Here is a 14,959-nt window from a genome sequence, read left to right as displayed (position 1 = left end):
ATTATAGGAGAAAAAAATTTCTAAATCTTTTGTTTAATTTGTTACACTTGTTTAAGGTTGCAGAGTGAGCAAAATTTGATGACTTTTAGGAGAACTGGGGACACTGAAAGTATAATTAACTTCTGTTCAAAATATGCATTGAGCATTTCTCCATATAAGTCACCTTTTCATTTAATGAAATAATCAACACTGATGGAAACCATTACATAGAAATGTTGTGGAAATGCTGGTTTTAAGGTCATTTTGTCTGGATTTTTATCCCTGATTATTGTTTAATAGATGAATATTGATTTCACATTATGCCTTTCATTATAGGAAATTATTCTAGACAAAGCTCTATCTTGGCATCTCTCTACCTGTTACATTATTTTCTCAAGTATCTACCTCTAGATAGTATTTTATTTGTTGTGGCTCAAGAGAAAATCAAAGTCTTGGGTTACCTTTGAGTCTGGTTTGAAGGAGAAAGTCATGCAGATTTGGTTACATAAATGCTTTCTTGGAATTGTAAGGATCCAGCCAAATACTTGTGTTAATATTTGTTTAAAGCTAGTCTTGTGCTTTTTTCATTTTGAATTTATTTTTTTAAGTGTGATCTTAGATGTGTGATACAATAATATGTAGATTAAAGCATTAGAAAAGTTCATTAGATTTGTACATTAGATCCATAATATTGACATACAAATTCCTTTTTCCGACATAATCGATTTTTCCCCAAAATCCATGAAGTGCAAGAAAAGAAATTGTATTCCTTTCCTACTATTCTCCTATACAGAGAAACACAGAAAAGCGACACACTTGAGGCTCATTAAATTGAGTATGCCTCTTCTTTTTCAAACATTTCCTATTCACACAAAACCTACCAGACTTTGCTCTTTACCCTCACATTCCTTCAAAGCCTTCACTGAATTTCAGCTCGAGTTAGCTGGCTCAGTACGGCGGGATTACTTTTTAGTTATTGTCTCTAGGTTCTGCTGCCTGCTTGCTTTTAACTACAATGCTAAAGATTTTCTTCCACAAGTTTGTGGAGGTGGAAACTTTCCTGAGTTTGCCAGTAAGACTGTTCGTCTTCAGTTAGCCACATGTTCAACCTTTTTGTGGCAATGCGTGTGCTTTCACATCATAACTGTGCTTTCATGTATTTATGTTCGTGGTCCTTAATGTCTTTTAGGGAAAGAGCGTTAAAGTTGTATGTGGAATTAGCCTACCATTTTTTCACTGCTTCTAGTGAGTTAATACATGATCTCAGGATTTTTCTCTTTGGAGAGTCAGTCAGTGCTATATTTACTGACAATCTATGCTGTGCCATGTAGCACAGCATTAAGTATTTAATTTGAATATTATTCAATTATGTCTAAACTGTCTGCCATGGTGACATATCCTAGTTAACCTGAAACTGTCTAAAATGCAGTAAAATGGAAATCAGAATGATCTACAGAAAGCTCGTGAAAAACTGCTCAAATCCTTGGGCCATTAGTCTGAGCTGAGTCTTCCTTTGGCCCAGTTGCTGCTGTTGCCTTAGCAGCAGTCACAGAGTAGATGGACCTTAAGAAAGGTCAAGTTATTTTGAAGAGGTCTGTGTTTAGAGTTGTGCCTGGAGTATCATGAATTAACCATAGTTCCATAGATTTTGTTTGGATGTAATAAATTGTGATAAATGAGCGTGTGCAAAACTGTGTAGTATGTGCTAAATTCTGGACTCTCTGCCTCTGTAGAGATTTTTAAATGGTGATCAAAATCCCATTTTTTTTTTCAAGACTGTTGTCCCTTGAATTGTTTGTTATTCCTTGAAGTAGTGATTGATGCTGTGTTCCCAAGGAGCTGAAAAGATTAATTGCTAGCCACAGAAGATAAACACAAGATGGTTTCCTAAGACTGTACAGCCATGTAAAATAAATCAGGACAGCTTCCTTTGGTATGGTTGCAAGGGTTAAAAAAGTATGAGAATACTGCATTGGCTAATGGTTCCACTTGAGGGAAATGCAGAAATAAAATTGTAGCTTGTTATAGTTTTCAGATACCAGAGACTACAACAGCTGTCTGTCCTCAACAGAAATCAGAATTCAGTTTTTCACTTATTTTTTCCAGGCCTGCCTCAAATATTTTGTATGTGTTAAGCAGAGACAGTTATTGCTTCCTTCTCAAGAGCTCTTGTCCCAGCAGTAGGCTGTTGCTTATTTATATGGCTTATGGCCCTCATTTAGGAGATACAACTGTCAAAGCTACCTCCAAACATCCTAACGGGACACAGCTGTGACTTGTTCAGTCCTGAAGCCTGGTGGCTCAGGAGTTTTCCCTTTTCTAAACATCTGTGAATTTTGATTCCCCTCCTTCATACAAGAGCTTGGTGCTCTCAGAGTATGAGCAAAAAGCACTCTTGACTGATGCTCAGGTAACATACTCCTTGACAAAGACTCCCGTATTTTTGTTTCTGTGGGTTCTGCAGGAGTAACATTGTAATGTCAGATATCATCTGGTCAAATGTTAGTGCTTTTCATGGCTTAGAACCATCAGTGGAGACAGTAAGGAGCAACACAGAGCATTAACTCCTCTTCATTAGCAGATGCTTTTTTTATAATGAAAGTCTTCATTGCGAGACCAACTCATGGAAACAAGAGACATCAGCTAAGCATCTCACTTTCACTGTGATAAGAAAATTTGCATTCAACTACAGTATCCTGCAGCTTTTCAGACCATGGTCTTTTGTTCCCTCTATCTTTCTCCTCTCCCTTTTGCCAATTAATAATATAAGAATGGGAGGGTGGCACCAGTTCTGTTAAGCCACAAAAACCACTGGATTTTATCAGGGATGCTGAAAGTACAAAACCCTAACAACCTAAAAACCAAAGGCACAAAGACTGAAGAAAGCCACACACTAATGTAAAGAAATACAAAGTTCATTCCTAAAATTACTGCTGTATATTAAGAAGATCAGAAGACCCTGCCTTTTATCTGGAGAACTAGTAATCCATCAGCCATTTTCACAGCTTTGACACTAACTCCCCTCTATATTGTGAACAAAATACTCCTCCCTGTGCGGAGTCTGCCACAGTCCTCTAATGTTATACCCAGGTGACGCTGGCAAAAGGTGTGCTGTAAATCTGGCATCTTATTTGAGATGGAGGTAAACATGATGTATAGAAACATCTTAATTGTTGCACAGTATTCTGCTGCGTTTATTTCTGAGTGTCTTTAGGTAAGATCTGCAAATAAGGAGTTCCAACTTGTGAAGAAAAAAAAAGAAAGAGTTTTTCACTTGTCTGCGTAGGATCCTGTAGCAATGTTCATTAACAGTGACCAAACAGAACAAATGTAGCAGCTAGATAGGGTGATATGTATAGCGTAGGGAAAACGGCTCTCTTTAGGTCAGGGGTGTCAAACTCATTTTCACCAGAGGCCACACCAACCTGTCTACTGCTACATTTATACAGTCCTAAAATTACATTCAGCCCTTTGAAGGCAACCGCGAGGCTGGTGTGGCCCCCGGTGAAAATGGTTTTGACACCCCTGCTTTAGGTGAACATCTGTTCACCCTAGTGTATCTTTGTAGTGCCTGTTATTACAGGACAAAAATGAAGGTAAAGGATCTCAACCCCTTATATACCTACTTGGGCGGGATTAGTGATGGTCACATTGTCTCATTAGAGAAGCCAGCAGCCACGGTGCATTCCTCTGGCCACCTGCGGGCACATGTATCCTCATGCACTGGTGGTGAATAAGAGGGGCTTGAATCAGAGCTGGAGCTCCGCTTGGTGTGGTGGGGCAGAGCCAGTCTGCTTTATACCCTTCTGCTGGCAGCTTGGCAGAGCTTTCAACTCTTTTCTTAGTGGAGGGTTGTCCTTCCAAGCCAGAAATTATGTTTTATTTTTATCAGGATGGGGGGGAAGATTCTTCTTGTTATGGCTTACTTATTTCTCTTCTTTTCCTCTGATATTTTTAGCTCTCAAAAAGCTATGCCTAGCAGCTTTCCTAATATCTATAAAGATTTGAAAGTTGTTCCCTTAATTCAAAATAGCCAAGAGTTTAGTTAAGCATCTTGGATATAGTATTTAAGCATACCTAAAGCCACCCTACTGCTTTGACGAAAATGGGGCTATGATGAAACCATAATTCATTTCCCTCTTATTTTGTGTAAAGGTTTATTAGCTTGTGATTTAAGCAAACCATCTGGTCCTGCTGGCAATTCAAGTTATGTCAGACTCAATGCTTTTCCCCTGTAATATGTTACTTGAGGCAGTTAAATTACATACTTAAGTCCCAAGTCTGGCCTGTGCTTTTTCCATGTCTTAACATCTGTTCTGGGAAATTTTTCTGGGATCCAAACAAGTTTGCATGGAGCCAGAACTCTTGTCTTTGTCTTTCTTTTCATGTCTATTTCTTTTCCTTCTCTCTGTCCTGCAGTCTAATCAGTTCAACGAAGTAAAAGATAATGCAGAAATTTGCAGTCCCTTTATCATTTCAGTAATGTACACAGTGAAATGAAAAGTACTTTAAAAACTCAAGAGCTGTAGAAAAGTAGGAGACTGTCCTCTGAGAGAGTGAGTGACACTTTGAGAAATGTTAATTATTTTTTTCAGTCCTTGTAGTGTTCTTACTACTGACTTGTAATTGCAAGTTTTTTTGTTTTGCTGGCCTAATTTATTTTGGGCAAAAGTACAGATTTCTAGTACATTGTGTCATGTAATGCTGATTTCTTGTTTATACAGGAAAGGTCTGTGTTTAGAAAGCCAGTAATTTCAAATATATACAAGTTTGCCTGCTGAGGTGCTTTTGAAAATAAGATCTCTAGTGATTGATTTATACAATGATCATTGAAAATATCTTGTTTGTGTTGGTAGTTGTATCTGTATTCTCTAAAATGTCATCATTTTGTATTCTGCTTGGAAGTTTTGAGACACAATAATGAATATAAACACATATCCCATAGCCCACTCTGTCTGGATGTATATTGAAAGAAATATTATTTCTTTCTTTCAATCAGAAACATAAAAATGTGTCTGTTTTCAGGCATGTAATTAAACGTTAAATTAAAAGTTTCCCATGTAATGCTGCACCTAAAGTACTGTATCTCCAGCTTAGGAGCAGAGTTCTTAGTATAATAGTCAAGTCACTTTGTAATGCCCTCTGAGACTTCTAGTTGTGGACCAATATGCAGCCTTTTGTGCTTGATCAAAAGCAAAAAAAAGAAAAGAACAAGGAAGGAAAACTAACAAGACTAACAGATACCCTGGACCATCTGGATTGTTGAAACTTTAGCTGAATCCGTAAAAAAACCTCGTGAAGTTCAACAAGACCAAATGCAATGGCCTGCACCTGGTTCAGGGCAATACCCAATATCAATACAGACTGGGGAATTAATAGATTGAGAACAGTCCTGTGGAGAAGAACTTGGGGATACTTGTGGATGAAAAGTCAGACATGAGCTGGCAATGTGCATTTGCAACCCAGAAAGCCAGACGTATCTTGGGCTGCATAAAAAGAAGCGTGGCCACAGATCAAGCAAGATGATTCTCCCTCTCTGCTCCGCTCTGGTGCGAACCCACCTGGGGTACTGCATCCAGCTCTGGAGCACTGCATCCAGCTCTGGAGCCCCCAGCATAAGAAAGACATGGACCTCTTGGAGCAGGTTCAGAGGAGTGCCACAAAAGGCTGAGAATTTGAGTTTTTCAGCCTGGAGAAGGGTCTGGAAAGACTTTATTGCAACCTTTCAATATATAAAAGGGACTTATAGGGAAGACGGAGAGACTTTTTACCAACGTCTGTAGTGACAGGACAAGGAGCAATGATTTTAAACTGAAAGAGGGCTAAGTTTAGACTGGACATAAGGAAGAAATTCTTTACAATGAGCATGGTGAGACACTGGAACAGGTTGCCCTGGGAAGTTGTGGATGCCCCATCATTGGAAATGTTCAAGGTCAGATTGGATGGAGCTTTGAGCCACCAGGTCTAGTGGAAGACATCCCTGCCCATGGCAGGAGGGTTGGGCTAGGTGATATTTAAAGGTCCTTTCCAACCCACACCATTCTATGAAACAATGAATAACAGAGAGAAATGCAGTCTCTTCTGCAAAGATTGTTAATCTATAGATGGAAAAAAGCCTTATCTAACGTCAATATAAAACATTTTTTATAGTGTACCAGTGATATGCTGTCCTTAATAAATATTACTTAAGCCAGGCATATACATTTGAACTATCGATGCATTCATATCCTGTCACTTAAGACTGGGAAATTTTCCTTTGCAGTGTCTGTGGAGGGCCTCCTTTAGCCTTTTCCTCATTCTTTATATGCACATAGTATATAAACATAGATTGCTTAGGTCACCATCTCAGAATAGATCCTCTGCCCCGCAAGTGTTTTTTCAACTGCATGGTATTTTGTTGTTTTGGGTTTTTTTTTTTTTCCATATTGATGACTTCGCCCATTGCCTCATTATGTTTGCACAGTACTACTGTAGTGAATTGTAATACATTGTGTTCCCAGCATTCATGATGCATTTGTTGCTTAGATGATGATCCAAAATTGCTCTGCTTCTCTGAAAAGATGTAAGCAGAAAATTAAGCTCCAGAACTATCTTGCTGAGAGGGCTATGGAGGCCTTTTTCAATTTTCTGTGCAGTAGAAAAGTTCACTTCAGGTGAACCTTCATCACTGAGGAAGAAGTTCACAATGGGAAGAAAAAGGTATCTGCCACTACATTGTAATTTAAAGACTCTGAAGCATTTGGTGATGCTGAGGCTGCTTTAGTTAGCTTATCTGTCTGGGTTTGCCTTAGGTATTGGAGTCCTTGGGCTCTGATTTTAAGAGGCAACCAATAACAACCACATCAGTTGATGTAGCCTTCTTCCTGGCCTGAAATATAACTGTATCTCAGAATTTTTCAGTATTGCGTTAGTTCTCCTCATATAAGAGGTGGGAATTTGAGCTTGCCTATCCTGATCATCATTAAACTTTGCAGGAGCTAGTACAGGGGTTGGTAGGATCCCCAGCCTTGTTAATATTTTGCACATCCAATCCCTTTCTCGATTTTACTGTCTTTTTACTGATTATTGGGGAACTTGACTAAGCTCTTTGGAGTCCCTGGCTTCACATTACCCAATGGCCAGAAAAGCTTACTGCAAACACCACATACTTGGAGATAATGTGGTAACTGTATGTCTATGCAACAGCCTGTTTTCTCATGCACAGTTGCATCAGAGGAGCCTGAAGTCAGAGTTTGTAGGAGCAGAGAGGTTGAGACAGTAGATATGCTCCTGAAAAGGGCTTCATTATTTTGGTGTTACATCGTTTCTTCTATTTCTTTACAGGCTGCCATTGACATGGTAGATACACTTCCCTCGTGGTATTGCCTCTTCTCTCCACCTTGCTTTTATGCTTTCTAAGGAGATGTAATACTATGTAAAAAATTTGTCCTATATTGACGTTTCCCATTTCTGCTGCTGTGAATCCCTTACTGATCTGATTGACATAGTTTGCCTTCTTTCACATAGTTTTTGCAGTATCTCGGGAACTCTCTCCTCTAATGGAAACTTCATTCAGCTTCATGTTCTTCCTTAGAGATAAGCTCTCACCTGGTCAGATCACTTAAGGCCTAAAAACAATGAAAAAATAGTCTCCATTTAAGTTCTCTGCAGATCCAACTTGCTCAGAATACATGAAGGTCTTTCAGGCCTGTCTACAGAGAACCAAATCATGGATAAGTCATAGATAGTCGAAGATACACTCTGCTTTATATACTAGCATTTGAGCAGAGAGAAAAGAGAAGCAAGAGGTATTCTTTACACCTTCTGAAATGGAAACTTTCTGATTATAACTGACAGGGCACAAGCTTACCTGCAGTTAAATTGAAAATGTCAACAGCATGTCTCTGAAAAAGTCTCAGCATGCCAAGAACTCCGGTTCTTGGCAAGTATTTTTTCTTTATTATATAATTAGCTGCTCTCAGGGGAAAAAAAAAAAATCAAGGGTAGATTTGAAGTTTTTTGTATAGGCTAAATTAAATGTGCTTTGCAAGCAGTTTGCTTCCAGTGAATATTCCTGTATCATTTCTCACAGGGCTGACTGCTTACTGGGATGTATACAGACAGGTCTGCACTAAGATTCATAAGCTGCCAAATAAAACATTTTGTTTTGTAGAAGTTTAATTGAAATGGTCCCATGGAATATCTATAACTTGATGAATCTGAACAATGAAGTCTTTATTGTGAATACAGTCATCACTATTTTGGTGAATTTTGTCTTTAGTAAATCGCATGACAAATGGTACTTGCTGGAGAGGGAGGAAGGTGCTGACAGTTTCGTAAACGGAGTTGTTGGCACAGTTTAAAAGCCACTTGCATTCCAGCCATTCCTAATACAGGATAGGTCAGTTTTCTGTTAACCTGCAAAAATACAGAATATAACCCTAGAATTAAAAGAATTAGCAAACAGAGCAATGAGAAAAAGGTTAAGTACCTGCAATAACCACTACTACAAAGTAGTCCTGCAGAGTTAGGTCTTTCCACCCAGCACTAGGAGCCTCGGCCTCCAACCTCCTCGTGTCTTAGTAACATCACGGAGTTGTTACGCTACAGATCTGTGTCAACCAAACCAGTCCTTCAGTATTAGCATCATGAACCTTGATGACTGGGAATGGAATGAAAGCTGTCAGAAATCTTTCAAACCTGATTATGGAAAAGATGTTGCTTCAAAGATCGTTTTATCTTGGCAACTGACAGATTGACACAAACTATTTTGATTGATGCAGTTGGTCTGGAGAGGGTTTTGTAGTTGGCATGTCTATTTTCTTCTCAGTTTAAAGGAAAATGTTTGTGTGGGTAATTCTGATCCACCCAAGGGAAGCAGAAGTTAATATACTCGAAGGTGATACACTAGTACACCTTCACTTCCCCTGCATGTTGCTATTTTTCTCTTTCCAGGCATTAGTTTTCATCCAAGTAGTATATGGAGTTTTCTCTTTGTTTTAAAAATTGACAGAGTTTCTGATCTTGTTTTGTGCACTAAACACTAATAAGACAGGAAAACTTCCGTTATTATATACATGTTAGCCAGTTTGGACTATGTGTCACTGAAATTCTCCTTTGGTCTGCTGATTACCACATGAATTCTTGGCTGTACATTTTGAATAGTTTTTGATAATTGTGTATTTTAAATTTTTCTTAATTTGTTGCTGCTTGTTGTCAGCTGCATTTGAGTGGAAGTAGTTAGGCTTTCTGCAGTAAACACTGCATAATGTCTATGCTAAATTTTTATAAAGCTGCTAATTCTGAACTGCAATGTTTCTTGCTCTATCACTGGTGCAGGATGAAAACCAATCTTGTTATCTGTGTTTATCCTGAGTCATTAGCTCTGCCTTTAGGAGTACAGGATTTATTAAAGCAAGGGGTAGTATGTTCTATACATTCTGTCCTCCAGCACCTATGTAGCAAGTGATGTGCCCAACTCACTTTGTAAAAACATCGGTAGAAACTGAGCTTAATATAATTTCAGTAATTCACTTCCAGGATGGAGCACAAATTGATTGTTATGCAGGAATATAAATGCAATGCAGTGCTGTATTGTCATACTAAATTTATACAAATGTTTGATTATGTGCAATAGGAGCATCTGAATTTCTCACATTTGAGGCACATTTTAACATTGTTTATGAACACTTGGTTGTGATAGAAAGAGAAAATGTATATGGAAGAAGTCAGTGAAAGTAATGCGTGCCATCGAGCATATTATAAAATTATTAAAAGATTATGCAGAGATTTTTGTATGTTACTTGTAGATACACTTGAACATTTATTGTGGTTTTGCATGCTAATTAATGATAAATTTTAGCTGAGAGAGAACCTGCTCCAAATGCCAGGTAAAATATTACTATGTTAATCTGTGTAATATCTATGCTAGAATTTACAGTCATGTTAATTCTGAACCTTTCCTATTTGCTGAAGATGTGAGCATTGTTCTGCTGTACTTGCCTGCCATCAGCAACTATTTGAATGTCTTTTATGTTGCTAAATCACAAAACATGCCTATAAGCATTGTTCAACAGATATTGTGAGGGAATTAGCATTACATCTTTGTGGGAACCCAGTCCTCTCCTTGTTTTGGAAACATTACCCTCATTCTTAAAGTGTATATGTAGTTCTTCTTCAGGCATCACTCACAGAGAAAGTTTTTTATCCTCTTGGTGTATTATCAGTGCATTCCATTTAATATCTAGCATTTTTGTGGGCCAACTTTAATACGTACAGGTCATCCTTTTATCCTTATGGTACATTTTCTAAAATAGTGATATGGAAGAGTTGAAGATTCATACTTTGGTATTGTAATGGTAACATTCCAGTGGCCAGACTATGTTAATTCACAGACTGTAATGTTGCTTCAATCAAGTGTCAACAGCACTAGATGATTCTTCCAGTCTGCAGAAGTGTTACGCAGTGCACATGCACTGGTAACCTTTGGGCTTCAATTTAGTTGTGACATTTAGTAAGTTCCATCTGATCACATTACACTATTTTTCTCTCCTCCTGTCTTCCCCCAAAATGCTTTAGGTAGAAGAGCTGATGATGGCCATGGAGAAGGTTAAGCAGGAGCTGGAGTCAATGAAAGCAAAATTGTCCTCTACACAACAGTCTTTGGCTGAGAAGGAAACCCATTTGACCAACCTACGAGCTGAGAGAAGGAAACATTTGGAGGAAGTCCTGGAAATGAAGTAAGTATTTCTTTTCATTATTTGTAGGTGTGTTTCATTGGTATCTCTGAATTCTTTTCTGATCCATGGTGTTCTAAAAACGACCACTGCATGAATATGCCTCTGTAGACAGCAGCTATCTATGTAATCAGTCGAGCCTTCAGAAGTGACTTCTGACCGTGGATTGCCTACATGATTTCCACACTTTTGTTAGAGCTAAAAAACATTTATTTCTTTTAATTGTTTGCAGAAGACTACTATTATTTGCACAATAGCATCTTCAAATATTCTAAACAGCTATTGGGACTCAATTATTTTGTGTGTCTTACGAATATGCCATCTTGCTTTGAGTAGCATAAAATCTACTTTAAGGTAAGGCGCAAGTCAGTGTGACAAGTGACAAAAACGGAACAGGGCAGAGATGAACGTAATGTCAGGTGGTTGTGATGCTAAAATCTGACTGCAGATGTCTGGTCTGCTAAAGTATTTTTCAAACTCATGGGGATGATTCATTAGCACTGGTACAGAGTTTGAAGTTCTCTATCAGTCAGACTTCTCACATCATCTTTACATGGGGAGGCCTGAATAACACCAGGCTTTGAGGAGATGGGGAGAAGTGAGGAATTAGACTTCTAAGGCTTAAATACTTCCTAATTTCTGACTGTGCGTTATAGATAAATAGTTATCCTTAGTTTAGGGAGACATGAATCCATTTAGCACAATGACAGATAGTGCTGCCAGCAGTTCATTAGAAACACTTTCAGTTGTTTAGCCAGCCCTGAAGAGAAGGAACATTTTTATTGGCAGGACCAGCAGTGGTTCCTCCACTGTGGTTTTGTGAGCCATTATTTATTTATTTAACTTTTCTATGCTAGTCTCTTTCCTTTTCTTTTTTTTAATGAAAGGATAGAAAAACAGCTGTTATAAAATGGAAAGAGAAGTGGCTTAGATCTTGAAACTCTAACTTAGGAGTGCTGTATAAAGTGGGCTAAGCCTCCCCAGCAGTCTGATCTAGACCTGGCATGAGGAAGTTGGAAGATTTCAGTACTTTAAAGCCACACTTTTTATTTTAATAAAAAATTTTATTGAGCTATAAATTTGACTGCCTTGAGAGTTGGTGTGTTGGGGGATGGGAAGAATAGCTCTTAAGGTGATGTGGGAATCCAAAGCAACTGGAGATAAATCCCATATCCAATCACTTGGCAGTACTTTCTTCTGCCAAACTGCTCTGCCAAACCTTCTCATTAAAATATACACGTAGTGTACAGTATATCCTGAAATGTATTTTGAATTGTGTAGCTCTAGAGCCTTTAATATAAATACTCACTTCTTCTAAATGGTGAACTCTCTTAGCTGAGTAAGTTATTGTTGGAAAGTTGTTGTACTGAAATATAGTATCAGGAACTGCATAAACTGGTAGATCCATTGTACCTCAGAAGGAAGAAGAACACTGGAGAGAATGGTAATGCTGTCAGCACATGGAGAGAAAGATGGAAAAAACATTACATTGGTATAGTTAACTAGCTGAGCATGTTTTAGTCATAGCTGGTCTGTCTTAAAGTTCTATAAAGCTGCCAAAGCTGTTCCAAACTTCAAAAACTCAGCCTCACCATGAGGCTTTGTTGCAAACAAGTCTCTGTTGAGGACTCCCAGTCAATTAAATATCTTATGCTTATATACAGAAACTCCAGTGTATTCTTCACTGTCCTGCTTTTCCAGCCTATGCCTTTTATAAAGAGCGCTCTTGTCATCTGTTTTCTAGTTTTGCAAAAAGTTTCTAATGTTGCTAACATGTTTCCTAGAATTTCAACTCAAAAATAACAGTAATAGAATGAGTGGTCAATTTTGTGAAGCAGGTAGCTGGTTTTGGTATCCTTAATGAAAACAATAGCTGTTGTACAGATACTGTTCAAAGGTACAGTAAAGCAATATTGTTTCCTACATTTTAGGGTATGCATCATTAGGAAAAGTTTGAGGTGCTCAAAAGCAGCACTGATTATATTTGAGATTTGATTGGGGTATAAGGTCGTGCATTCAGCTACTGTGGTAGGGGAGCACACAAGAAGCTGAGGAAATGCTGCTTTAGGAGACTGCAGATAGGGACTGAAAGAAAGTGTTAAAGCAACGAGAGGACTCCTGAAAGTCACCTCTGGGTTTTCATAGGAAGTTGTTAGACATTATGTTAGTGAAAATATATATTTAAAATACTGTTTCTTAGAGTAGAACTTGTGTTTACTACTGACTGTAACCCTGAGAAGATCATGTCACACTCCATAGGGAATACTGTGGCACTAGAATACCTCGAGTGTGAATTATTCCAAGGAAAAAATTCCACTCCTTAAAGAAATACTATGTATTTTGGAGTCCTCTTCCTTTAATATTTTCATTTTCTTTATAAAAAAACTTTGTTGTAAATAATTACGAGAGAGGTAGATAATGGTCTCTCTATTTATATCACCAAACCTGATCTGCTGTAAAAAAAATACTAGTGAACTGCTAGGATTTTTGTTTTGTTATGTTTTCTTTAAGAAGTTCTAATGTTTCCATCATTCACAGCAAATCTTTTAAATTAGGCAGGAATAAAGTGCTGTCTACAGAGAAATCTCTGTTCTTTGTCCCATAAAAACCTGCTTAGGCTGAGCTGAGTTATAAACTGTTGAAAATCACCAGTTTTCCTTTCCCTTTTTTTCTCCTGGTGTTGTCAGCAAATTTTGGCAGTGTGTGAAAATAACCGAGCACAAACAGTCTAATCTGGGGCCGAGCTCATGCAATTGCCAAAACTGCAGCAGCGGACACTGCACTTATAGGGAAGGGGAACAGACACTGCGTCTGCATGTAGAGAAGAGATTTTTGGGGGGTTTTTTTTGACTAGGCAGTTATGGTCAGAAGGGCCAGAAGATTCTTCCTAATCATCTGCTTCAGGGCTGAAAAGTCCCAGTTGGAGCATTTCTCAGTCTGTTCTTTCAGACCTGGAAAACTGTCCAACAGCCCTTTCCTGAATTATGTCTTCTCTTGCTAATTGCAATTGCTGCTAACCCTATAATTCAAGGGATGCAGGCTTACATAAGGCAGTTGGCGCTTCAGAGTGGAATCCTTCCTTCTGCTGGCACACAACAGAAAGATTATTGCTTGTCCAAGAATAATTTACTATCCTCTTTTTCCTTTAATAATAATCAAGGATATTACAGATGAATGAATTGTTGTAATAGAACATAATTTATGTTTCAAAATCAAGCTGTCAAAAAATGTCTTTTGATTTCTTATGCAATTTTACATGAGTGGTCTTTTGAATACTTATCACAGTAGTCTCTAATTACATCAATACATCCCACAGGTAGTGTTTTGTTTGATACAGAGTGTAGGCATTGATCAGAGATGAGCCAGGCCTGTGTAGGTTAATGAAACTGTTTATTGTATTCCTTCCTGATTTAATCTCAGAGCTGAAAGGCCTGCTGATTGCTACATGAGGGCAACTGTTAAAAATAAGATGCCAACCTAGACAGTGCTATGCAGGAAGATTGTTCATATCTCTGCTACAGTTTTCTTGCATGATATGCAAGTCACTTGAAAATATTTGCTAAATGGTTGATAAGTCAACATGTTTATTTTCTGGCTGTCAGATGTGGAAAATACAAACACGTGCACATGAACACTCACAACTGAAATTTAAGTGAGTGGAAGCTGAGGTGGTTGATCTTCTGAAAAGTTCATCCTCTCAGCAATAAAGCAGTATTGTCTAGAGCTATGAGGTTGAGGCTGAAATTGAAAGTAGTCCAAAAGAAACTGATTAATTGGCACGTAGTTTATTTGCCAGAAAAGTAATTTCAGTTGATCCTAAATGAGGTGTGAAGTAATTTCAAACACAGCAAACAGTTTAACCAAACAAATATATTTCAGGTTATGCGCACCAAAGGTGAACAGAACCAGAATAAATTTAAAAAAAAAAAAAAAAGGATCATCGATGTCCATCCAGTGATAACTTGTCTGCTCATCAGAAATTGTCTTCTTGGAAATTAAAGATTTTTTTTTTTTTTTGTCATTAGGGAAATTATGTTTTATGCCTATGGTTTAAAATCAGTTCTCCAGAGGACAAGTGATTCCTACTTGCAGAAGTACGTGTATGTTCTACGTGTATAAACAGCTTTCTGTACTTTGAGGTCGCTTTGCAGTTGTGAGTGCTACAAAGCAGTAATGTGTTAACCCTGCATCTGCAAGGTATGGCTTTCTAGGCCCAGCGCAAACTCTTCATCACATTGAACTGGATGGACTAGAAGGTCTACGGG

The 14,959-nt window shown here is 38.1% G+C and overlaps 1 protein-coding gene across 6 annotated transcripts in view; it reads left to right on the top strand.

Annotated features, from left to right (window-relative positions):
• ERC1 (ELKS/RAB6-interacting/CAST family member 1) overlaps positions 1-14,959 on the top strand; it is a 294,674-nt gene that overhangs the window by 179,377 nt on the left and 100,338 nt on the right. For all 6 annotated transcript variants that reach the window (XM_065632425.1, XM_065632416.1, XM_065632397.1 and 3 more), the window contains one exon: positions 10,537-10,697. In XM_065632425.1, the coding sequence (XP_065488497.1) occupies positions 10,537-10,697 (161 nt within the window). The remainder of the gene's footprint in view (positions 1-10,536; positions 10,698-14,959) is intronic.

Source organism: Caloenas nicobarica, chromosome 1, assembly GCF_036013445.1.
Source record: "Caloenas nicobarica isolate bCalNic1 chromosome 1, bCalNic1.hap1, whole genome shotgun sequence".
NCBI lineage: Eukaryota > Metazoa > Chordata > Aves > Columbiformes > Columbidae > Caloenas > Caloenas nicobarica.
This window is presented reverse-complemented; position numbering and strand designations above follow the sequence as displayed.